The sequence below is a fragment of the Zeus faber genome (genome assembly GCF_960531495.2).
Source record: "Zeus faber genome assembly, chromosome: 20".
NCBI lineage: Eukaryota > Metazoa > Chordata > Actinopteri > Zeiformes > Zeidae > Zeus > Zeus faber.
In genome coordinates this window covers 6917272-6944074 of record NC_137207.1, presented here as the reverse complement: position 1 = coordinate 6944074, position 26803 = coordinate 6917272, and the positions used below count along the sequence as shown (strand labels likewise).

The 26803-nt window shown below is 48.8% G+C and overlaps 1 protein-coding gene across 1 annotated transcript in view; it reads left to right on the top strand.

The window, feature by feature from the left end:
- bahcc1b (BAH domain and coiled-coil containing 1b) overlaps window positions 1-26803 on the top strand; it is a 63374-nt gene that overhangs the window by 32604 nt on the left and 3967 nt on the right. Inside the window, exons 5-25 of the mRNA XM_080020736.1 lie at window positions 51-162; window positions 715-908; window positions 1117-1257; window positions 3479-3675; window positions 4540-4972; window positions 6365-7336; window positions 11087-11250; window positions 11385-11521; window positions 11779-11883; window positions 15024-15102; window positions 15279-15465; window positions 15865-16038; window positions 17606-17764; window positions 17872-18095; window positions 20236-20413; window positions 20509-20626; window positions 21528-21603; window positions 21789-21897; window positions 21983-22099; window positions 22198-22329; window positions 23068-24488. Coding sequence (XP_079876862.1) covers window positions 51-162; window positions 715-908; window positions 1117-1257; window positions 3479-3675; window positions 4540-4972; window positions 6365-7336; window positions 11087-11250; window positions 11385-11521; window positions 11779-11883; window positions 15024-15102; window positions 15279-15465; window positions 15865-16038; window positions 17606-17764; window positions 17872-18095; window positions 20236-20413; window positions 20509-20626; window positions 21528-21603; window positions 21789-21897; window positions 21983-22099; window positions 22198-22329; window positions 23068-24488 — 5429 coding nt within the window. The remainder of the gene's footprint in view (window positions 1-50; window positions 163-714; window positions 909-1116; window positions 1258-3478; window positions 3676-4539; window positions 4973-6364; window positions 7337-11086; window positions 11251-11384; window positions 11522-11778; window positions 11884-15023; window positions 15103-15278; window positions 15466-15864; window positions 16039-17605; window positions 17765-17871; window positions 18096-20235; window positions 20414-20508; window positions 20627-21527; window positions 21604-21788; window positions 21898-21982; window positions 22100-22197; window positions 22330-23067; window positions 24489-26803) is intronic.

Genomic DNA, 26803 nt, shown 5'->3' with positions numbered 1-26803 from the left:
ACTTGGTTATGTTTTCTGGGAGTCTTGAGTTGGTTTGCTTTGTGATTCAGGTGTGTCTCGCTCCATGTATCCCCTGGGCCGCGAGGCGGAGGAGAGGAAGAGGATAACAGAGGAGCAGATAAGCCTTCATCACCTGGACAGAGACAGAGAAATGCTCATCAGGTATAGGGATACACACACATAAAGATATTCGGTATAGATGTATATATGCATAGTCACACAGCATCCTTGATTCATTTTTCCCTCAACTGCAGCGCTGTCATCCTCTAGCCTCCCTCTCCCTCTCCGTGGCTTTGTCTCTCTTCCTCTCACCGTCCTCTATCACTTTTACTGCTCGTCCCTTTGATGTGATCTCCCCCTCTTCTTTTCACGCTCTCGCTCTCTCTCTCTCTCTCTCTCTTTGTCTCCCTTGTGCATTTATTTCAGCAGGGCTAATACAGATGTCTCTGAAGTATCATTTTCTTATTATGTAGTCATATTAAGGGAATAGAACATATAATGACAGCTCAGGAGCCAGACACAGGATGATGGTCCTTGCTGTTATTTATGATAATGGTAGCAGGGGTGGTAATGACAGTGATGACAATGATGAGGATAAAAGATAGTAATGGACATGATGATGAATATGATCGCGACGAAGAGGAAAAAAGGTAAGCAGCGTATCGACAAAATAAAATGACAAGTTTCCCACCTTCCCTGCTCCTTACCATTCAGAGAAAACAAAGACCGGGTAGAATTTGCCAGAATCCACCCATCCAGCAGTTGCCATGGTGACCTGACCTCTCACCTTTTGGTACCTGGTGGAGCCAGCCAATTAGGGGCCGACCCCTCTGCACACGCACACACGGCTCACCATCATTGGATGCAGAGGACAGGAAGTCCCTCCCTCTGGATGGGTCATACCTACGGTAGGGAGCCTGCTATTGGCCAATGTAAGACTGTAGACTGCAGTCTGTTAGATGGCAATTAGTGCCTAATTGTTTTGTTTTTGTCAAGTAAACAAATTGTTCAGATATAAACATATCTTGGACACCTTATCTTTGTCTTCTGAATTTTTTGTTCTTTGTCCTCACTTCATTTCGTTCTTGTTGTTTTGATTCATCTCTATTCTGTCAGGACTGAGCCATGTTGGGATGGGCCCAGGTTACCCTCCAGGTCTGCCCAGCCCTCTGCAGCCCGTCCTGGGCTCTCTCAGCCAGGACCCCAGCTCCCCTCTGGTTGTTCTGCCAGCAGAGCCCGGACCGCATCACCACCTCGGTACCACAGACACACACCCGCGCAAATGTAGTGCACAGACACACAGAAAAGCAGATGTGGCCACAGACGCTTATGATCACAAGTTGACGTAGGCGCTGACTGGAAACACAGTGTGACACACATAAAATGCACATATTAATACAAACAATTACCTGAGCCCAAATTCATGACTGTCCTCCTGCAGATACCCCCCCTGCCTGCCTGCATCCCTCATTAATGCCTCTCTCTGACTTTCTCTCACACTTCCCCCTCCAAATGTACCGTCGGAGGCCTTCCCATTTCTCTCCCAGAGTTTTAGTATCATTGCCTAATCATAGTAAAATGCTCGACTAAGTGTGCTCTGTCAGTGGAGCTGTGTTTTATAGCTGTGTTAATGGGAGCAGATATTACATCAACCCCCGCCACCCTCCACCTCTCCTCCCCAAGTGCCCAATGTTAGGCCAACCATTTAGACTGGGGCTCATCTCTCTCTCTCTGGCGAACGGTCAGGCCAGCGCTTGGGGAGCTGAGTGTGTTTTCTGCGTGTGTGTGTGTCTGTGGAAGTCCGCACTTGTGTGAGGAGTGTGTCTTGAAAGGACACCGGGCTATGTACGCTTTTCAGTTTCTAAAAGAATTACAGACATTGTTCGGTGTTGGGTCTTGTCAAAGAACAAGATTGAACAACGCAAAACAACAGTGCGCTTGGCTGTATGTTTTTAGGTGTGTGTGTACTTGTGTGTGTGTGTGTGTGTGTGTGTGTGTGTGTGTGTGTGTGTGTGTGTGTGTGTGTGTGTGTGCATATACGTGTGTATACCATGCTTTGCAAACAGGCTGTGAAATTTAATTATCTCCGAGCTCCCTTGCCTCGCTCCGTGGGAGTTCCTGCAGAGAGGGGAAGTGCATCCACTGAACCCTTCCCCTGGGAAACATTAGCCCACTCAGGCTAATCTCACAGAACAAAGGTTCCCAGCGATGAGGCAGCCAAGACGGGGTGTGTGTGAGTGTGAGTGTGAGTGTGAGTGTGAGTGTGAGTGTGTGTGTGTGTGTGTGTGTGTGTGTGTGTGTGTGCATTAGAATGCATGTTTATGTGTGTATTGGCCTATTAGTGTGTGTGTGTGTGTGTGCTCGTGTGTCTGTATCAGCATGTGCGGGCATCCTTATGAATAAGTGGCCAAATTCGTATGTGGCCAGGCCTTTGGAAAGGCTACCATAGTAAAGAGGGACGATGAGAGAAACAGAGGGGGGGGGTATTGCATTACTGGAACTAGAAACCTTTGGTTGATGTCTGAGGCTTCATTTTTTTTCTTGGACAAAACTACATAGCTGACGTTCTTTGGTTAATCTGCGCATGCTAAGACAACCTGCTCGGACTCCTTGGCCTGGTCGACAACAAGTGTGTGAAGGTGTAGGATGTGCATGACATGAGGTCCTCACAGCAACATGCTGCAGTTTCAAAGTCATAGGTATTTAAAAATAAAAGCACCAGGAAGTCGGTACACTTCGAAAAAATATCTATACAGACTTTTGAAGAAGTGCATGCATACACCTGTGGTCCACTAGAAATGGCCCCATGACCCACAAGTTGAGAAGTAACGGCCCTGGTCAGGCTCAAACATGTGTGGCTGTTCATTAGCTCTTTAGGGAGAGAGCACTCCAGCCATCATGGACAAGCTGGCAGGAACATCAGGAGAGTATGGCAAGAGTGAAGCCTGCCTACTACTACACATTATGCACCACTGTGTTCGTTTAAGGCTCAGAGCTAAGACTGACATCAGGAATTCATAGAACACTCTTGATTTGAGCAATCGGAGAAAGATGGAGGCAGAGGTGGAACCAGAGGTGGAGGCAGCATCGGTCAATCGTCTGCGTCATTGTCATTCAGCTGCATGACTGCCAGGGGTAGACTGAGTTTTACATTAATCCACGTTGGGGTTTTGATTTAAAAGGCTACGGTGCCATTCCACACAACCGTCCTACTAGTGAACTATTTTAAAAGTTTGATGTTTGGCCATTTGCAAATTTATTATTGACCTGAGCGTAATCTACTGTGGTGTTGTATTTTACTATTCCGGATTTCCTTCTTTCATTAATCCGTTCCTTTGTACAATATTTGTCCCCCATTCTGTCACTGAAAGACCTGGGCAAAACTATAACGCGAGAGATCAAGGCTAATGACTTCCTCTCTCCCTCTCGCCCCTGTCTTTTGTCCTCTTTCTACCTCTCTATCGCTCTCCCTCTCAAGATGTGATGGAGCAGTCCGGACTGTGGACGTCTGTGTATGGAGGTCGGGGGCCCTCCCCACACCTGCAGCATCACCCCGTCTACTCCCGCTCCTCGTTCCTACGGCAACAGGAGATGTATGCGCTGCAGCAGCAGCACCAGCACCAGCAGCAGCAGCAGCGAGCCATGGACCACATCCACCGGCACTCGATGGCACAGGTAGGACAACACACACACATAGACTTACACACGCAGACACACACACACACACACACACACACACACACACACACACACACACACACACGCAGGCAGACACACACACACACACACCCAGTCCAAGTGTGGACTGGACAAAATGGCCTCACTTGCAAAATTGTGCTCCCTCAAATTGTTCAAAACTCATGCTATTTCTCACAAGTATAGCAATACAAATACACACACAAACAGACCCACTCGACCCAATGTATTAGCCTCTGCTTATGATTTACTGCCACATGTCATTGGGTTTTTCTAAAAGTGTATATATATATCTCAATATTGCAAATGTAAAAACAATGTCCTCGCAGGCATTCTGATCTCTTGTCCAGTTTTTAGGTTAAAACTCTCTTTAGTTACTGTATTAAGTGTGACCGTGCCCTTTGTGAGGTGGATCACATTATATTGACTTAACAGGAATGAAAGTTTATATATCTTCTTCAGAGTTATGTGTTCGGATTATATGCTATATATTATGTTTTAACTGGCCTTTCATAGTTTTGTTATAAAGTTTTAACTCAGTGTGATTTTTCAATGTCAGTGCAGCAGAACCTAGCCTGACGTGTTTCTTTAATGCTTGTCACTCTGCACTTTTACTTTTGGCATGTTTGACTGAAATTCCTTCTTATTGAAAATTTTTTTTTTTTCTCGTACATAAAAGTCCCCTCTGTACTCGACACATCTCTGCTTTTTGATTGGCTCAGATGCGGTGCGTGCCGGTGTTCCCCTTCCCAACCGCCGTCTCTCTTTGATGACCCCGTTCCGCGATACGTCTCTGACCTTCCCCGTCTCTGACCTTCCCCGTCTCCTTTCTTTCTCTCGCAGAGAAAAACCGAGGAAGCCGCCATCACCATCGACGACTCGCCGAGCGAATCGCCGGCTTCCAGAACCCGCTCTTCTTCTTCGTCGCCGTCGTCGACATCGTTGTCGTCATCGTCGTCGTCGTCGTCGTCGTCCTCCGCCTCCTCCTCGTCAGCTCGCGAGGCCAAGCCTTTCTCCCACACTCCTCCTCCTCCTCCTCCCAAGACCTCCACGCCTTCCCCGGGGCTATGTCCCAGCAGCTGTCCGTCCCCACTCTACCGCTCGCCGTCCAGGAGGCCGCAACACCTGCTCAACCCGGCCCCCAGCCCGGCCGCCGCGGCCCCCAGGTCCCCGGCCCTCAGCCCCGCTCCCTCGCACCTCCCCAAGGGGGTTGAGAGGGGGAGCGACAGAGGTGAAGGGCAACCCCCTCAGGATTACCCACAGAGCTTAGAGCCGGGTGAGTCCAGCGCCGTCGGCCGAGCCGTAGAAAAACGGCTTCGGAAGGGATTTCCGCTTCTTCTTCGTCTACGGGGGGCATTTGGAAACGTGCAAATACACAGAATTCCGAGAAAAGATAAATGGCCAGAGAGCGTTATTTTGTCCCCTATCAGTCGATGTGAGCGAGACATAAAAGCTTCTTGAACGCTCGTGAGGAGCCGAGGCCCAGACGCCAAGCAATGTGAAGGAGAGAGAAAAAACAGGCAAACTGAGAGGAGGGAGGGCAAGATGAGGTGAGAGAGAGAGAGAGAGAGAGAGAGAGAGAGAGAGAGAGAGAGTAGTGCTGGTTTTGAAGCATGTTATTCTTTGATTCTGGGAGAAGTGTTTGAAGCCTGGACGCACCCTTGGTCTGTGTGTCCTTGAGCCTGTGTGTGTGTGTGTGTGTGTGTGTGTGTGTGTGTGTGTGTGTGTGTGTGTGTGTGTGTGTGTGTGTGTGCGTGTGCGTGTGTGTGCACACCCTTCTGTGTTGTTAAAAATGAGAACGGGAGACTGAGAGCCAGGGCAGCCATTGAGGTCAGACAAATATTACCGTCATACACACACACACATACGTGTTTGTGTGCATGTGTGTGTGTGAGAAACATAAGGTCAGTAAAATATTCAGGCAGGTCCTTTTTATCCTTCAGGGGTCCTTGAAAGGAAGCAGGCGGAAGGATACACATTCATCTGGCTGCGTTGTCAGGGGGGCGGAGGGATACCATCAATAACGCCACGCAGGGGCGACAGGGCCGGCACTGCAATCACAGGCAGCCGGCAGGGTGTCATCAATATCTAACACAGTGCTATACACTTATTCACACTGCTGTGTACACACTGCTGTGTACACACACACACACACACACACACACACACACACACACACACGCAAACATACAATCTGCAATAACCCAAACCGTATACACAAAGACGCATAAATTCAGACAAAATATATTCAATACTGACAATGCTGCTGTCCGCACACACACACACACACACACACACACACACACACACACACACACACACACCTGTGCCTGTGTTGTGTGCAGCCTGCAGTGGTGTCTGATACCGTGCTAGTTGTGCGCTTCGTCTTGTGACTGATACCCCACATGTTGAAAGGTAACCAACAATTGGAGCCCCTTAAGCTCGGCCATATTCTCTTATTCAATTTCTTCGCCTCCACCCTTTCCCCTCTTACGCAGTATGTCAGCTGTCACGGGAAGGATGTCGTCGCTTCCTTGCGTTCATTTGTCTCGTGTAGATGACCGTATCTTGCTTCATGGGAACTGACAAAGCCACACAGGAGAACCGTGCCGAACGTCGCAAAGTGAGTTTCTCGGTGGTCAACGGGGTTTCTTCCTTTCTGTTTCAGATCTCCCCCCGGTCTACCCCTTCTCTTCCATCGCCATCGGTTACAAGGCTGGCCCGTCCCCTCCCGAAACCCGACTGGCTGAACACGCCGCCATGGCCGCCGAACCTGCCGAGCCTGCGCCCAAGTCCCTCCCGTCTCCGTCTCCCTGCTCCATCCAGACCCTCGCCAGGGATGAGGAGGAAGGGAGCGGAGGAGAGCAGGAGGAGGACTGCGAAGTGGTAGAAATGAAGGGAGAGAGGGTCAAGCGTCAGGCCGAAGTTAGGGGACGTTCCGTGTCAAAGATCGGAACCGCAAAAGCCACGGACGCGCCTCCCTCTCTGTCCTGTGCCAAGAACCTTATCTCGGTCCCCTCATCCCCATGTCCCACTTTGGCCCCGGCTCCCGAGCCAGAGTCACCGGGTGGAGCCAGGAGCGAGGCCCTGCGGGCGCAGCTCTCCGAGGGACGCCGGGTCCGGAGGGCGTCCGGCCTGGAGGAGAGGCAGCCATCCGGGGAGCAGGAGGAAGAGGTCGCACGGGGAAATGAGGACGAGGAAGCGGCCAAGGAGCCGAAAACAGCCGGGCGTACGCAAAGCCAACGTCCCGAGCTCCCAATCGGGGAGGAGAGGATGGAAGACCAACGAGTCGAGGATGAAGAGGATGTGGAGGTGGAGGAGTTGATAATAAACAGCTCTCCTCCTTCGCCTTCCTCCTCCCTTCCAGCCGGGGCGCTGTCCTCATCATCCCCGTCCTGCTCGTCCTCGTCCAGCAGTGTTGCCCAGCTCCAAGGTGCATACATGTGGAGCCTGGAGCTCCTGATCGCCGCCGCCCTCTGTGCCACACGGGATGCCGTGTGCCGCCCGGCCCCCATCACCTCGGCCATCACGCCAGCCCCGCGGGCAATGCCCCACAACCACGGCATGGAGATATTGGGAGAACTGGCTGAGCTGGAGATCCAGCAGAGGAACAGGGAGATGGAGGGGAGAGACACAGAAGGTGAGCTGATGGTTAGCTGTTGTATGTATGATGTTATTTGGTCAGTCAGTCAGTCAACCAGTCAGTCAATCTGTGTGTGTGCGCGCGCGCACACACACACACACACACACACACACACACACACACACACACACACACACACACACACACACAGTGTGTGCCACAAATGGTTCAAAACTCATGCTGGTCCTCACAAATATAGCAATACAAATACACACACAAACACTCGACCCAATGTATTAGCACACACACACACTTCCTGCTGACTTTCCAGCTTTCTCCGCCTGTTCCTGTCCAGAGATCAGATGTTGAGGAAGTTGGGAGATTGTGTGTGTGTGTGTGGGGGGGGGGGAGAACAGAGAGATAGGAGGAAGAGAGGATGAGATTGAGTGGATGTGGAGATGGAAGAGGAGGATGAGAAGAATAGTGACATTGTTAAAACACCATAGCAACACCATACAGATACTGTATGGGCAAACAAGAAGGTTAGGCTCCCAGACAGTGAACACACACACACACACACACACACACACACACACACACACACAGTGTGTGCCACAAATGGTTCAAAACTCATGCTGGTCCTCACAAATATAGCAATACAAATACACACACAAACACTCGACCCAATGTATTAGCACACACACACTTCCTGCTGACTTTCCAGCTTTCTCCGCCTGTTCCTGTCCAGAGATCAGATGTTGAGGAAGTTGGGAGATTGTGTGTGTGTGTGTGTGGGGAGGGAGAACAGAGAGATAGGAGGAAGAGAGGATGAGATTGAGTGGATGTGGAGATGGAAGAGGAGGATGAGAAGAATAGTGACATTGTTAAAACACCATAGCAACACCATACAGATACTGTATGGGCAAACAAGAAGGTTAGGCTCCCAGACAGTGAACACACACACACACACACACACACACACACACACACACACACACACACACACACACACACACACACACACACACACACACACACACACTGACATTCACTGACAGCGGGGCAGACCAACTCTCTCCAGCTTTGCTAATTAGAGCCTTTCTTTTAAAACACGCCTCATGGAGGTTCTCCACTCCTCTGCTCTCCTCCTCTCCTTCCTCTGAGGGAGCAAGTTTTTATTTGTGCCATCGTCTGTGTGTGAGCGTGTGTGCGTGAGTGTGTGTGTGTGCGTGTGTGCGCGTGCGTGCGTGCGTGTGTGTGTGTGTGTGTGTGTGTGTGTGTGCGTACGTGTGTAAGCTGTTAAGTAATCCCCGATGAATCCTGGCTTTCCTCCGTCAGTGTGTCTGTGTGTGAGCGTCTGCGCCAGACTCGCTTCTCACTGCCTGCGCCGCTCTCTCTCTCTTGCTCTCTCTCTCTCTCTCTCTCTCTCTCTCTCTCTCTCTCTATCTTTCTCTCTCTCTTTATTCCCCGTTACCCTTTACTTTTTTCACATTAAACCAATGTAAGCTTGTGTATAAATCCTGCCTCTACAAGCCTTGATCGAATTAATACTGTAAGTGAAAAAAAATCACAAGTCTCAGATGTCTGTGCAGATGGCTCTGCTGTGTGTGTGTGTGTGTGTGTGTGTGTGTGTGTGTGTGTGTGTGTGTGTGTGTGTGTGTTTGTGTTCCCGCCTCTGTTTATACACGGGTCTGTGCGTGTGGTTAGTATGCTTAATGTGTGTGAAATCAATAACCTCTGTCATCGCACGGTGGATGTTGTGTCTAAATCGCGACAAATTTATACATTTCTTTTTTAAATAAAATCCCAATCCGCTCATGTCGCTGCCCAGACGCGTGGAATCTTATTAATACTCCTGATGCCGGTTCTTATCTCTTTTTGTGCTGCGTTTGGGAGATGAAAAAACCCAAGGATAGATATCTCTGCCGCACATTGGAGATCGCAATTACAGATTGGAAAACTTGGCGAAATATTCTTCTCCCGCCGAAATTTACCCCACAGAGCGAGGCCCCCTTGTATCAACATTACTGCACTTCTGTTGGAAATTCAATTCAATTAACTTTATTAGTCCTATGTTACGGGGTCCCTGGGCTGCGAACGCTACAACCGTTGGGTTGTCCTTTCCCCTTTTCCCCCCATCAACCCTTTTAGATTTTAGATTAGTGTGTATTAGCGTAGATGTCTTAGATGCCAGCAAGAGCCCAAATCAGTGTGTGTGTTCTTTTGAATAAGTGTGTGTGTGTGTATGTGTGTGTGTGTGTGTGTGTGTGTGTGTGTGTGTGTGTGTGTGCTTTTGAGTAAGTGTGTGTGTGTGTGTGTGTGTGTGTGTGTGTGTGTGTGTGTGTGTGGGTTTTGTGCCGTACATTGCGGACGGACGGTATCTATTGATTGTTGCCGTCCTCCAGAATGCGAAAGCAGGTGTGGTGATGTCAGCGGTGATGTCACTCAGCCTGGGTAATCTGAGCGTCCCATTGGCTCATCGGGGGGACACATTATCCAAGAACAACTGATACATCCCTATCTCTCCCTCTCTTTTTCTATTTATCTATCTAGATAGATGGATGGATGAATCGATAGATGGATAGATCGATGGATGGATGGATAGATTGATAGATAGATAGATGATTGATAGATGGATGGATGGATGGATGGATGGATGGATGGATGGATAGATAGATAGATGATTGATAGATGGATGGATGGATGGATGGATGGATAGATAGATAGATAGATAGATGCAACACAACCCATATTTGACATATGTGCACTCAAACAAACACACACACACACACACACACACACAGGTTTTAATGATGTCTGTAAATGGCTCTTTCAGCTCCAGTGACTGAGTGATCCAGTAGTTAAACCAGACACTGCTTATTGGCCTTGCAGATGCTACGTATAGTGAGCACTCCAAGCGAGCACATGCCAACATGTGTACACACACACACACCACCCCCCACACCCACACCCACACCCACACACACACACACTGTCTCTCTCTCTCTCTCTCTCTCTCCCTAAACTCTGCCTCTCCGTTTCTCTCTTATGCACACATTCTCATAATAACTCTCTAACCTTTGGATGATTTCCGTTTACCACTCGTCCGGAGCACATCCTCCTCTCCTTTCCTCTCCTCCTCTGCTCCTCTCCCTCTCTCTCCAAAGGGGGATTGAGATGATGTTACCGTAATGAGGAGGTGTAGGAGAATAAATAGATAGCTCAATAAACATTTTTGTCTCATATTGCCTCTCCTCCCACGTCAGCCTCTCGCCTGCTCTCCCACTTCAGTTCTGCCTCTCTTTCTCTGTCTGTCTGTCTCTCTCTCCGAATCTTCACATCTAAAACACACACACACACACACACACACACACACACACACACACACACACACACACACAGGTCTACACACACAGTCTGTCCATGTCTGCACTGCTCAGAAAAAATTGTGTTCTTGTGTGTGTGTGTGTGTGTGTGTGTGTGTGTGTGTGTGTGTGTGTGTGTGTGTGTGTGTGTGTGTGTGTGCACGGACAGTCTCATGAATATTCTGTCATCTGCCGGCTGGGTGACGACGGCAGAATTAATGACAGTGATAGATGTTTAGATCTCTTCCTCTCCTCTAGTTTTCACTCAACCATCGCCTGTGTCTATGTGTGTGTGTGTGTGTGTGTATGATAAAGCCATTGCACCAATATACATCAAAGAGACTGCGTGGTGTACACCATAAATATCCACACTTTTCAACGTACAACATCTTTATCACTCCATAAATAAATCCGTTGGTCCTTGTGCTCTCCATCTCCGCAGGGGAGGACAAGCTGACCTTCGACCTCCGCAGCCTGGCGACCCTGGCGGCTGCCCGTGCGCTGGAGATCGAAGGGGGTGGAGCCACGTACGCCGGGCAGCAGTATCCAATCAGGGAGAGGCTCAACCTGCGTAGGAAGGGCCGCTGGATCCCCCGCCACGAGCCGGTTGGTCCACAGCGAATATTTACCAATATCAATAATTCCATATTTGGTTGATTGGTTGATATTGGATTGATTGATTCTTCTGTATTAAATCTCTCTCTGCGTTTGTATTGTCTGTTTCGCGTATTTTTTGCCAGGTATGCGTGGCCAAAGTCACCATGGAGACGATGGGAGGGGAGGAGCTGGCGATGCGCGTTCAGCTCGCCGAGCTGCAGCGGCGCTACAAGGAGAAGCAGAGAGAGCTCGCCAAACTTCAGAGGAAGCACGAGCACCAGTAAGAACACACACTCACACACACACCAGCACACACAGAAATGCACGACCCCTTCATGTAGCCTGCTTTTGCTCGTTTTCCGCTTTCACGTCGTTTTCATATATATAAACGTACTGTTTCCGATTGATCAGGAACAGTCGCCTGTCGTCAGCCTCTTGATACATCGTCTGCGCCGAACACAACGTTCATCCAACCCCCTCCTTTCCCCCTCTTCTCTCTCTCTCTCCCCTTTTTTTAAATCTCCACCGCCCTTTCAGAAGGGAGGACTTGTCCCGCAGCCCAGCGCGCCGCGGCCCCGGACGCCCCCCCAAGCGCAAGTCCACCCCGGGTCCCGCCGGCGCAGACGGCTCCAAGACACTCCGGTCAGTAACAAAGGCGTAAAGAGAGAGAGCGTGTAAAGCCTTTTTTTTTTTTGCACTTTTTTAAGTTGAATTGACTTGGAATTAAATTTTTATGGAGTGTAGCTTGTGGAGCCTGTTCTGTCTGTCTTATGGGTCGGCCTAATTAAGCAGCCATTCCCCCCTGTTCTACCTGCTGTGCTGCCTGCTTGCTGCATTGCTGCGCTCCCTCCACCTCCCCTGCATCCACCTGTTGGTCTCTACTCTTCTATGCAATGTGGGGATTCCAGCTCATCACTCCTATATTTCTAGCTCATTAACCACGCATGTTTGCAGCACACCTTGCTGGGTGTGATGAGCAGTAGAGCACAGACACCAACCTCAAACGATACAAAATAAATAAAGATAATTTAAAAGTAAATCTAAGAGTTGTCTGTCAGAAATATAATGATGCGCATTTATCTAATTAGCAGGCACTTTAAATAGCACATACTCACACGCAAACATGCCTCCTCTCCGGTATGTGTGTGTGTCGGGTGTGGGGTTCATGGCGTTGTAAATGGCCGATGGGAGTGGAGACGAGGCCTTCATTTATCTTCATTAATCATCATTAATCATCATTAATCACCCCAATCATATTTATCACTCGCATTGATTACATCCTGGCTGGGAACCTCCAGAGAGTATTAATGCAGGATGGACAAAGTCCCCCATGTAAAGTTATCACAGTGATGAACGATTCAACAACACCCTCTCAACCCTCCCTCCAAACGCACGCACGCACACACACACACACACACACATTCTGAGTGTGCTTTGAAGGCACATGGCTGCTCACCTGCATGCAGATATAGATGCACATGGTTGCACACACACACAATTGAAAACACATGCTCAGACGACTCACTACTACACAAATCACAAACGCAGATACATACTCCCCCAGCACACACACACACACACACACACACACACACACACGCGCACGCGCGCACACACACACACACACATACACACACACACACACACACAGTACCATCGACTTCACATTCAGAGCTCACCGTGATAAATGTGTTTTCCCATGATGCTCCACCTCTGTTAGCCTTAATATAATGATTAAAGAAACTCCACAGTTGTCACGGTAACCATGATTAGAAGGTCCTAATGAAAATGACAACACGGGCTACAGTCACACACACCCACACACACACACACGCATTAAAATTGTTTGATTAGTAAAGCTGATTGCTACGTGCCTTAGTCGCTTTTTGGTCGTTATTAACGAACGTGTCATTATTCATCGTGCTGCCGTGTTTTTAATGTTTGTATGCCCTTATATATGTGTGTGTGTGTGTGTGTGTGTGTGTGTGTGTGTGTGTGTGTGTGTGTGTGTGTGTGTTTGTGCAGGGTGGGTGTGCGTCAAATAAAGAAAATAGATTAAAGATGGTGTGAGATATTAAAAAAAAATCGAATCCCTGCCCACTATTGTCTCTGTGAGCTGTCTGTGTTTGAGACACAACACAGCAATGTGTAATCAATTGATTCAGACAAAGGCACTTAAAGGAGAACACACACACACACACACACACACACACACACACACACTGGGTTCACTCGGTGCCTTATGAACCCAGTGGGGGTCGCGGGGTGAAAGGTCAGTGGTAACACGTCTGGGTGATCGGAGAGCGAGGAGCAAGGGATGATGGGTAGGAGAGAGAGAGAGAGAGAAAGAGAGAGAGAGAGAGAGAGAGAGAGAGAGAGAGAGAGAGAGAGAGAGAGAGAGATGTGTGTGCAACCACTCCAGGGAATGAGTTCATTTGAGAGATAGATAGATAGATAGATAGATAGATAGATAGATAGATAGAAGGCAGGGTGGGGAGGGTTCCAGGTGTTTTGAGAAGATGAAGCAGAGGAGCAGAGCAGGGACAGTGAAGGGGGGGAACAGGGTGGAGGTGAAGAGACCCAGAGCTACTTCTTTATGCTGGTTGTTCCTTATTCCCTCCTCCTTTGTCCACCTGAAAAACACAGCTCTCCTCCCCTGCACCCCGTAGTACAGCACCGTACCATACAGTCCCTCTGTCCTTTCCTCTGTTCTCCTCTCCTCTCTCCCTCACTCTCTTCTCTCCTCTCTGCTCTTCTTCTCTTCTCTTCTCCTCTCCTCTTATGCCCCCCCCCCCCATAATCTCTGGAGGGCTGACGCTCACAGCCAAGCCAAGCTGCTGTGGGAATATAAGTTTTCACCCGTCTCAGACACCAGCTGCTGACTGTGTGTGTGTGTGTGTGTGTGTGTGTGTGTGTGTGTGTGTGTGTGTGTGCGCCTGCGTGTGTGTATGCACATCACATGCCCACCAGCCCTTATGTGCACCTGCATGTCTACATGTGCTTATGAATGTGTGTGTGTGTGTGTGTGTGTGTGTGTGTGTGTGCGTGTGTGTGTGTGTGTATGTGTGTGTGTGTGTCTACATTAGACTTGGGAGCCTGTGGTGTGAGTGAGAGCATACAATGCATACAATGATGGAAGGAGAGAGGGAGAGAGAGGGTTGGAGGAGTTATGTTCAATAGAGGTTAGTGTTTATTGATCCTTTCCTGGAGCTCAGGTCAGTGGACAGACTCCCCAGAGGCCCCTACCTACCTACCTCTCTCTCTCTCTCTCTCTCTATCCCACTCATGCTCTCTCTCCATTGCTCATTCATGCTTGTTCTTAATCCCCCCCCTCTCTCTCTCTTTCTCTCTCTATCCCTCCTCCTAAAATCTCTCCAGCTTATCCCATCTTCCTCCATCCTCCCCTCTCTACACCTCTGGCTCTGTTCACATTTCATTCTCTTCCGCCCCAGTTCTTTTCTTCCCCAGTTCGTTGTACATATTCGCAGCTACGCTAAACATTTCCGTTTACCCTCCCTCTCATTGCAAACGCCCCCAAAAGCCACAGCAGAGAGAGAGAGAGAGTGAGTCGAGAATTTGGTCAGAATGGAGTGATGAGGCCAAGAGGGGGTACGAAAGAAATACAAAGGGAGCGGTGGATGATGTCGTAGATGGATCGTTGTTGTTACCAGGGACAAAACGTCCGCGCCAGCTTGTGTTTTTTTAATTTGCAGTCTGTGAGGTTAGGATTGTAGGATTGGGGGTTCACTTCCTTTCTCATCCAACTGTCATCTGTCTCGTAGGGCGGGGCTTAGCCTTTTGGAAGGGAAGGCTCGGAAGAAATTGACCAACCACGGATTCAACGGCCTCGGCGTGGCACAGGTCAGTCCCTCCCCTCCCACAAGCCTTCTGCTCGGACTCACTGAATTAACGGGCGACCGTGTGCGATCCAACTTCCCCTCCCTCTCCAGCCGTGGAGCGTTCCTCCTCTCTCCCCTCCATTTTCTCTCCGAGTCTTGAGTTTTCTCGTCTGTCCTCTCTTTCCGCCCACCCACCAGATGAACGTTCATTGCAAACGAAGAGGTCGTCCGAGCGCCCTGAGCTCCAGGCTGGCCAGACGGGTGACCCAGCTGAAGCAGAAGGCGGCGGCCCAGCGGGGAGCAGCCTCAGCAGGCCTGCTGCACCGCAGAGCCGCCCCGGGGCCCGGAGCCAACTCCAACGGTCACTGCAGACCACGAGACACAGGTGGGCACTGGAGGAGAACGCATACCCTTACACGCATGCAACGCATTATAATTAAGGTTCGAGGTGGCGCAGGAGGTAGAATGGGTCCTCCGCTAATCTGAGGGCTCCTGGTTCGATCCCCGGCTCTTCCCCGGACGCACGTCGACCTTGAGCAAGTGCCATGCACGGTGGCCTTCACCATCATTGTATGAATGGCTGAATTTGAGACAAGTATTGTAAAGAGTGGTCACAAGATTAGAAAAGCGCTCTATAAGATGTTGTTCATTTACCATTTATAAGATAGAAGAACATAGGCTATAGACTACAGCATAATCCTACATATTATCGATAGAAGTTACGCAGCATCATCGCCATAGATGTTGCTGTCAGACTCTACATTGACTGTGCATCCTTGTGTAGCGGGCACGTCAGGCCCGCAGCAGGACTGGGCGGCCAATCAGACGGCGAGAAGGAGGCGGGGCCGCAAGCCAAAGGTTCTAATGGACTCCGCCAGGGTCCATTTCAAAGGGGGCAGGGCCTGTGTCAAACAGGAAGGGATGGAGGAGGAGAGCGAGAGCGAGAGCTCTGGAAACGGTTAGTTACTTGTTTGTACTTTGTGGTCAACCAGACAAACTTCTCAACCTAATCTAATAATATCTGCACTTTGAATTTAAACCTTTTAATCATGTCATCTCGGTGATGCTGATTTTGCCTCAGCCTGTTGCTTATAGGCCGAAATGTGAATTGTAATTCATAAACATTAATTAGTGATGACAAAGAAAAAAGATAAAGAAGAATAGGAAAAATTAGGCCAAAAAAAGGTGGAGAAGGAACCCGCCTGGTATAAACCATCCCACAATGAGTTAAAAAGCGTCGGCGGATTTAGGTGGAACAACTTGTCCCCATGACAGAAAAGCATTGTGATTAGCCAAAGCATATTCGATGTATATAATGAATGTGGTGGATGACAGAAAGACCTGATGGGGGGAAGGAGGAGACAAAATAAGAAAACGACACCAGAGAATACATCCACCCATCCGCCCATCCGCCCAGTCAGTCTGCGTAACGTCCGAGAGTGAGAAGTCCCCCGCCGGGGTCCCAGCTCCCCCTGTCACACCGTTAAAAGCCGCTAATGACACAACGCAGGCATTCCCAGCCCCTAGTGACACCGCCCCCCCGCCCCATCCCCCCACCCACCGGTCCAACCCCCCCACCCTCACACGCTCACCTCTGACCCCGTACGGAAACATGAGCCCTGACTCTGGCTCCTCTGCAGAATGTCACACCCCCCCCCCCCACACACACACACAAACACACACGCACCAAACCAGACACTATGACAGTGCATTTATTTAAAAACCAAAAGAGATTTGCGTTACTTCCAAGATCGAGTCACCGCGTCAGTAAAATTAACACAAGCTTGAGTCTGAAAACTGTTACACTGCCAGACTGACTTCCGAGGGTGATGGCTACGTGAAGTAGGTTGCGTGTGTGCGTTGTCCTCTGTGTGTGTGTGTGCGAGAGAGAGAGAGAGAGAGAGAGAGAGAGAGAGAGAGAGAGAGAGAGAGAGAGAGAGAGAGAGAGAGAGAGAGAGAGGTGGGAGGGGGGGAGATGAGGAGAACACCATGTAAGTGACAAGTGTGTCAGAGATGTGTCAACACCCTACATGACCTCCCTGCCCTCCTTCCCCCTACCCCCTCCACCAGTCGGTCAGACACACACATACACACACGCACACACACACACACACACACACATGCACAGCTGCGAATGCTGATCAGTGTGTGTGTGTGTGTGTGTGTGTGTGTGTGTGTCTCTTGTTATCCGGGTGCGTGTGTAGTATGTGTGTCTGTTTCTGTGTATGCTCGCGTGTACTTGTTTATATGCAAATAACATTCAGGTCCTCGACGACGCTTGAGGATCGGGGCGTGGTTGCCGTTGGCGATGGTTCCCACCTCCGCGTCCGTCGGCTGCGTGACGAAATCCCTTGCCCATGAACCCCCGCGGAGCGCGGCGCGGCGGGGAACCTGCAGATGTTGTTCTGATCTTACGAGCGTTAGCCGCTGAACCTTAGGCGCCAACGGTATTGAGGGCTCGCCCCATCGATGTATATGCTGATCGGCTGGTCTTGACTGATTGTATCCGCACTCTGATCTCGCAGGAGTGGAGGACGTGGAAGGCAGCTGCGACAGCGACGACAACGACAATGACATCAAGATGACCTCATCCTCCTCTAAAGACAGCGCTCGGGAAAAAGCGTTTTTCATCGGCTGTCCTGCGTCACCCTCCGCCAATCTCCAAGCCAATCACAAAGCCAGGAGTAAGAGACCAGATCCTGCTGGTTACATTTGAATGATTACTCCGCAGGGAATATCACTGTTTATATTATATTACATCTAACAATGTATAATCGTTCCTTCTTCACAGGTGTGAGTCTGTCTCAACAACCTCGACCCAACCTCGTCTACGCGGAGAGGAGACGCCCAGACTACCAGGGGGTTAAGAGACCATCTCTGCCCGGTTGGGGGGCATCGTCAGCGGGCAGCGGTCTCGGCGACGGCAGGGGGAACTGCGGGGCTCTGATCGAGGCACATGGGACCAACAGAGAAGCCGCGGGGAAGAGCTCAGACGCACAGGGCATTCTGGGAAAGGTGAGAGGGCTCAATCATCGGAATAGAAATGAGAGGTTGCAGCTGGGCCCTCGCTTTGTGATAATATTTGTTGTGTGGATGGTGTTGCAGAGGAAGGCCCTGTGGCTGGGGAGCCAGAGCGATGAGACCTCCAGGCGACGTCGGAGCAGAGGCAAACAGGTAGGGGACCAGGGTCTGCTGGGAAGGCTACTCTTCTTGGGCCGATTATACAATGTGAATGAGAGGGCACCAAAACAAGCATCATGTGACTGTAGACAACGCAATGAGGCTTAAATACTCCATTCCAACTCACATTAAAGTGGTTATCCGCAATATTTTTTGCAAAAACATGAATACCATATTTGATAATTTATTTAGTTGTCACTTTACAAGAAAAAGCTGTTCAATGTATTTGTGTTATGCACGCTCTCCTCTGAATGCTGTTGCCAATGTTGGTGATCTTTCCTTGTAAGAATGCACTGATCGGGCATGCGCAAGAAGTCAACGGCTGCGGTGAATTCGATTTTTTTTTTTTTTTTAAGATATATGTTGAGAAAAAGATAAATGTTGAGAAAAAGATAAATGTTGAGAAAAACATTGCCAAGTTTCTAATTTCTAGTGGAATTCTGGGACTTGTAGACGAAGACGATCTTCTAGATTTCTACTTTAAGGACAGCTATGGAGAGAACATTTTCATTTTGGGTGTCACAAAGTGCCTGAGGTGGAGGCACCCAGCTAACAAACAAGAGTCTGTCTGCGCTGGAAGGGATCCAGAGAAACAATCATTTAATGCTCAGTCCTTCTTTGTAGCACAATGAGCAACCATCTTTCTGTCAAAACCGCCCACGTCAACACAACCCCCTAAAAAACACACACCCACAAAACAGCACACACCCAGTCACACACACTCACACACACACACACACATTGATGAGTAGACACTAACTAAGAGATTACCATGTTTGTAAAATATACAAACACACACAGAAATAACCTTCACTCAAAATACTTCAAAAGCTTCATGCTCATAAACCCTCAAGCATGTGTGCACTGGCAACGCCAACCTCTAAAGTCATTTATATCGTTACACGTATTGACGTTAAATAATAAAATGCCATATTTATACAGCTGCATGAATTTGGATATATACACAACCCGACACAAAAGCAAACACACACACGCACGCACGCACGCACGCACGCACGCATGCACGCACGCAAACAAAGACACACCCTCACCAAAAGTGAATAATCTTCCGTGCCCTCTGGTGACGAAACTTCTGTCACGAAAATATATGATCCCCTAATGTGGAAAACTCCCTACGACAACACACATAGACACGCACACACACACACACACACACACACACACATACACACACACACACACACACACACACACACACACACACACACACACACACACACACACACACACACACACACACACACACACACACACACACACACACACACAAGCTCATAATACTTTCAGTATTTTCCTGGATATATGACCACAACACATGTAGAAACCTGTCGAGTGAGCTGTCTTTACATTTCCATCATCAGTCATCATTTAGCGTTAGATCGGCTGGCCTAAACCGGTCTGAAGAGAGGGGTGATACTCTTGGGTGAGTGAGTGTGTGTGAGTGGTTCTGTCTTTGTCTTTGTGTGTGTGTGTGTGTGTGTGTGTGTGTGTGTGTGTGTGTGTGTGTGTGTGTGTGTGTGTGTGTGTGTGTGTGTGTGTGTGTGTGTGTGTGTGTGTGTGTGTGTGAGTGAGTGCAATTCTATGTATTTGTATTTCTTGGGAATGCCTTTTTTTCTGTAAGGCTAGAGGAATTGGCATCCCTAAATGCTTTTTTCACTGAAAAAGAAACCAAAGACTGTACAGGATAGTTTTGAACCCCCATCCCATGTTTTTCTTTCCTTTTCTTTATCTGGCCAGTCATCCTTTGTTCAACAGAAAATGTCGACAACTAATGTTTTGTTAGGTCGGCGTTTGGCTCTTTCCACATTAGTCCAAGCGGATGGCGGAAACCCTTTGATTTGATCGCCTGCTGTTCCTGCTTCACACTTAAATGGAATTGGCCAGATAATGAATGAATCCCATATCCTGCTTCCTGTTGGGTGAGGTGACGTCATGTCCTGTTTCCCTTCAGCAGGCTAAAGGCCACGCCGTGAGCCGCCTGCTGGAGAGCTTTGCCGCGGACGATGACTTTCGGCTGGATGAAGAGAGCAGCTTCTCGGAGGGGGAGGAGGAGGACGAGGAGGAGGAGGGGGAGGAGGAGGAGGAGGAGGAACAAGACCTTCTTCCTCCCAACATGCCTACGAGGATACCCGGTTAGTAGATGCAATCGGAAGAGATTACGCTCAGTCACGGTGGTTTAGATTTGACCGTAATGTATTCAACCCTCCACCTTGGTTCTTTCTTTCAGCCCTGCCTAACTGTGTGCTCAGTAAGGAGATGCTGGTGGATGGACTGAAGATCCTCATCTCCAAGGAGGATGAGCTGCTCTACGCCGCGTGTGTCCACACGTTGGACCTGCCCGACATGTAAGGCCCCATCGCCTCAGCTCTTGTTAGTTCACCGTAGTTCGGATTCATTCATAACCTGCTTTCGTGGCGCTCAGTTAAGTCAAATTCAGTGAGGTTTGGGTCAGTTCAGATCAGTCTAAGTCTCCATCTCTTTCTGGTACGGACAAATTCCAATTCCAATGGCGTCAAAGAGCTCTACCACTCAAATAAAGTAAATTGAAGAACTATCCATGCTGAGGCAAACCTATACCCCTTTTCCAGTGCACAAAAAACCCAGTAACACCCTCTAACATCTTGCGTTTGTCATTAGTGGGAAAGGTTTCACCCGGGTTTCATTCCCAGGACATATTACTCTGCAGTAGTCACAGGTATTTATTGGTCCCAGCCCTGATCGGCTCTGATCCACTGTGATGGAAACATGAGACCCAGTTAGACAGGTTCATTTTCGCCCCTATAACAGCACGATACATTGAAGTTCTGGACGTTGGCGTGTAAACAGACATGAATATCCGTGTATCATTCGATCACTTCATATCCCATTTAGAATTATTGAAGTCAGAAGTTATTGACCTTTTTTTCCCGCATGTGGGGCCATGAAATGTTTTGTGGTAGGGACTGCTGTAGGGACTGTGCCGACCGCTCCCCGCTGGGCTCTGAGCGACTCCAACATCTGAAAGAAAAAAGAAAGGCATACTCTTTCACTGGCAATGGGAACAGTGTCAATCGCCTATTTTTAAGCAGGTTTACTCACGTTAAAAAAAAACAGGTATACCCGCTAATTTTGGTGTAAAAAGGGCATTATAGAACCTTGAAAAGCCTCAGAAATTAGTACAGGGCCCAGTTTCTCAGATGAAATCTAATTGAACCCTTTTCTCATGTTTCCTTTTTCCACCGTTCTGGTTCATTTTCTCTCCCACAGCTTCAGTGTCGTCATCGAAGGCGAGCGAGGAAACCGGCCCAGGATCTACTCTTTGGAACAGCTGCTTCAGGAAGCTGTGGGTTTCAGCTACGTCTTCCCACCTGTTTATTTGAACCAGTATTTAAACCATAATCACATAACACACCGCATGAAACATCACTTTTAACCACCAGGCTTTTGTCGTGTCTGTTTTCCCTTGTGTGGTTGATTGTGTTGTGTTGCTGCATAAAAGCTTATAAACACTGGTTTGTATTCTGTCAGGTGCTGGACGTGCGGCCTCAGACGGAGGCCATCTTAGCCGCTGGGACGCGAGTGTGCGCCTACTGGAGCGAGCGTTCCCGATGCCTCTACCCGGGATACGTCCACAGAGGTGAGGAAAGACACACGTTCCATGTCCTTCCTCTCGAATGTGTGTTTAACACATGACTCACCACTGCCCCATTGTGTGTGTGTAGGAGGCCCAGGGGAAGAGGAGAAGGATGGGAGCGTGATGGTGGAGTTTGACGACGGAGACCGAGGGAGGATCTCCCTCCCCAACATCAGACTACTGCCCCCCGCCTACCAAGTCCACTGTGAGTAGAGTAGAGTAGAGTGACAGGAAGATTGAAAGAATAGTAGAATAGTATAATAATAATAACTTGACACAACCCTCATCCCGCAACACTTTCAGGTGCAGAGCCCTCTCCAGCCCTCTTGATCTCGCCTGGCCGCCGTGGACGACAAAACTCGACCCAGAAGCACTCAGCCATGGACAGACCAGCCAATGGGGAAACAACAGGCAAGCCCCAAGTGAAGAGACCAGGTATAACAGTAGGATATTATACCCAACAGAATACCTGCTTTTTCATAGGCCTTAACAAGGTCTTACACCATGGCAAACTCGCCAGGCTTGAGCATGTTGTGTGGAGGAGAGATTGGCAGGATTTTAAGCTATGTACTTTACCGGTGCCCGCGTCTCTCCTTTGATTTCACAGTGGAACGTCACTCAGGCACTGTAGCCTCAAGTCAAACAGTCAGACTTCGCCAAATATAGAGGGGATACTAGTTCAACCAGACTCAAACGCACACGCACACACACACATATAAACACCTACAGGTAGACATACACACTAACCCTCCAGCAATGGATGATTAGTTTGAAAAAAATCCTACATCTAAAGAATGATGACTTGCTAGTTATTAAGAGCACCTTCTCAACCTCAAGTATGGAAACCAAGTCTCATAAACGAAATATTCCTGTTTGCCCTCCATTTGACCGCATTAATCATTATTTTAAGTGTCAGTGATGTGGTGTGCATCATTAAGCAGCAGTACCATAACTCATCTCTAACTTGAAAATGACCCCGAGGGTAGATACAGGTTTACCAGGTTTGTTGTTTCAAAGGGAAATGGATATGTTGAAATTTACCTGGCTCATGCAAGATTCGAGAGATAAGGCTATTCGGTTTCTCGAGAGCTTTTAGTTTCATAATTAATCTCACTCATCTCTCAGAATATGTCACTTCTTATTAAGTGAAATTCCTCTCTGTCTCCTTCTTAGTTGGAAGGCCCAAGAAAATCCCCAAGAATTCAACTGCGCCACCATTATCGTCGAGTACTGTAACCAAAGGCAACACTAGCTTGTTGAGCTGGTCTGCCCCGAGGAAGAGGCCTCCAGTTGACTTCTTCCTCTTTAATGGAACTTCCCGCAAGACGCAGCGCAGAATTCGAGAGCGGGACCATGGGCTGTTCCATCGACCCAACTCCCACCCTCTTGTGTCCTCGGCGCCCCTCAAAGGCATCTTTGGCTCCCCCTTCGAGGTTGACTCCTTCAGTAGCATCGCCAACGGTTATGCTGCTTTCGTAGGTGCTGGGAACTCTTGTGCTGGGCGACCAGTTAGTAGGGTTGGTACATCTCTGGGGCTTCGGGATACCTCCTCGACACCATCCTCTTCTGCCGTGACGATGGCAGCTCCCTCTGAGCGCAATGATCGTAACAGGAAACAGTACTTGGTAAAGCTTGACCATGAAGGCGTCACCTCTCCCAAAACAAAGAACAGCAAAGCCCTGCTTCGCCTCGGAGCGGGTGGAGGGAGAGGACTAAAGGGCTTGGCTTCTGCAGGAGCCCCACTGCGATACATCCACCCTGCACTTCTTGTGAAAGACAGCAAAAAGGGACAAGCAGAGAGAGAGAGTGGTGTGGTCCGATCTGATGTGACTGCAAAGAGCACTCAACCTCTGAAAAAGGGTATTGTGCCTGCCAGCCTTGGGGGAAAAAGTGGGGATTACAGTTTGGACTACCCCAGCGACTGTCCCAGCTCTTACTCTGAGCTGGATGAGGATGATGATGAAGACGGTCAAGATGAAGAAGCCAGGAGGGCGGTACCGGCAGTTGCATCCCTCCCCGGCGGGCGTTTCCTCTCCCGCCTTTCCCTCTGTTCCTCTTCCTCCACATCCTCCTCTTCCTCCTCCGGATCCCTCTCCTCTTCCTCCCTCTGCTCCTCAGACAATGACTCGTCTTACTCTTCTGACGAGGACTCATCTTCGGTGCTGCTGCGCCGCGCACTGCTCCGACAGGACAAGCAGAAACAACGGCAGAGCGCCGCCTCCGACCACCCTAACCCCGACCCCGCCACCTCCGGCCCTTCCCCCTCAGCCTCCAGCTACAACACCAAAGCCTCCATGGCTGTCTCTGGGTCACAGGTCAGGGGCGAGAGGACAGAAGACAGGCAGGACTATGTATCCAACAGGAGTGCTGTTGCTAACAGTGGTGCAGCTAAACCCCAGATGAAAAGGAAAGAAAGCGCTCCCAACACGCACCCTTCCAGCCAAACGAATGTGGTGAGCCAGCAGCCCAAGCCCCCTTCTAAGGACCCGTCATCGGCCAAGAGACAGAGGATGTCCTCTCCAGACGCTCTGCCAAACATGGCTCCAGTCCTGCCTGGGCGACAACTCTGGAAGTGGTCTGGTAATCCCACACAAGTAAGACACTGCCTTTCTGCATAATGTACATTATAAATGGAGTCTATGTATCATTTGTTACGTATGTGCTTTGTGGATTGAACAACGATGCCACGTCCCTTGATGTTATCACATCAATTCAAAACTTTGGGCACTTACAAGATGGCAGCATTTAGCCTCTTCTTAACTTTGTGAGGCCTTAATTTGAATAAAAGTCATGCTTCTAAGTGATGGGAGATACCTGGTCTTTTAAATCTTCACCAAATAAAGGGCACGAAATTTTTCAAAGGTTTTCCACCAGGTGGAACACCAAGAAGGTCCGGCTGCTGTGGGTGACGTACATGCTCCTTTGTTGTGGTTATTATCGGTGCACCGCCAGCAAACTAGAGGTCTTCACAGATCCCAAAATTCAGACCCGAACCCGCTTGGACCCAGGACATTTGTCCTGAGATCCAATAAGAACCAACCATTAGCAAATATATCAATACCCAGACCCGTTTTTCCCAAGCTATTACAGAACCAACCCAATGCATGTCCAAGGTGATAATAAAATGTGGACTCAAACTGAGTGCGGGTCCCGTGTCGGGTTCTGGTGGTCGGGCGCTGTCCAACCCGGGAAGACCTCTACACCAGACGTCTACTGGTCTTATGGTGAAGTTTGCATTGTTGTGTTTTTTATTGGTGCCAACACCAGCAACAGGATCAAGTCTATGTTTTGACATGGATTGTTTGCTGCTGGATCTATAACTGGATGAATAAATTATGAATTGCGAGTGGCTTGACAATGATGCTGCATAACTAAATAAAACAATCAGTATTATATACAGTATACACCGATCAGCTACAACATTAAAACCTATGTAATATTGTGTAGGTCTCCCCCGTGTCGCCAAAACAGCTCTGACCTGTTGAGCCATGGACTCCACAAGACCTCTGAAGGTGTCCTGTGGTATCTTGCACTAAGACGTTAGCAGCAGATCCTTTAAGTCCTGTAAGTGGCGAGGTGGGGTCCCCATGGATCAGGCTTTTTGTTCCAGCACATCCAACAGATGCTCAATTGGATTGACATCTGGGGAATTTGGAGGCCAAGTCAACACCTTGAACTCTTTGTCATGTTCTTGCAAAATGTTTAGGTAGGTGGTACGTGTCAAAGTAACATCCACATGAGTGCCAGGACTCAAGGTTTCCCAGCAGAACATTGCCCAGAGCATCACACTGCCTCTGCCCAGTTGCATCCTTCCCATAGTGCGTCCTAGTGCCATCTCTTCCCCAGGTAAACGACACACATGCGCCAGGCCATCCACATGATGTAAAAGAAAACATGATTCATCAGACCAGGCCACCTTCTTCCATTGCTCCATGGTCAAGTTCTAATGCTCACATGCCCATTGTAGGCACTTTCGGCGGTGGACAGGGGTCAGCATGGGCACTCTGACCAGTCTGTGGCTACACAGCTCCATAAGCAGCAAGCTTGATGCACTGTGTGTTCTGACACCTTTCTATCATGGCAGCATTATTTTTTTCACCAATTTGTGCTACAGTAGCTCTTCTGTGGGATCAAACCAGACGGGCTAGACTTCACTCCTGATGCGCATCAATGATCCATGGACGCCTATGACCCTGTCGCCGGTTCACCAGTTGTCCTTCCTTGGACCACTTTTGGTATGTTCTAACCACTACATACCGGAAACACCCCACAAGACACGCTGTTGTTTTGGAGATGCTCTGACCCAGTCATCTAGCCATCACAATTTGGTCCTTGTCGCTCAGATCCTTACGCTTGCTCATTTTTCCTGCTTCCAACACATCAACTTCAATAACTGACTGTTCACTTGCTGCCTAATATATCCCACCCCTTGACAGATGCCATGGGAACAAGATGTTATTTACTTCACCTGCCAGTGGTTTAAATGTTGGGGCTGATCGGTATATATATATATATATATATATATATATATATATATATATATATATATATATATATATATATATATATATATATACACAGTATATTATATATCATGAATCTTTCATTTTTTATTTTTATTTTTTATTTTTTTTGCTGCCTACCCAGACTGAGAGCTCATGGCACAAATGTGCAGACAGGGAGTGGATGTTGTTTGTAACTTGGGATGGACAGTTTTTCAGCTTTAGGAGTTCATATGTAAACGTGTGCATTTATGCGACCCTGGGCATGCATGTATATTCGGCAGCACCCCTCAAAGAAAAAATGTTCCCTTAAAAACACCCACTAAAGACATTATCTTCTCATAAACAGTGGCTAATTATGTGGTTGTCTTACCCTACAGTATAGTCAGTGGGCCAGTATTGATTGA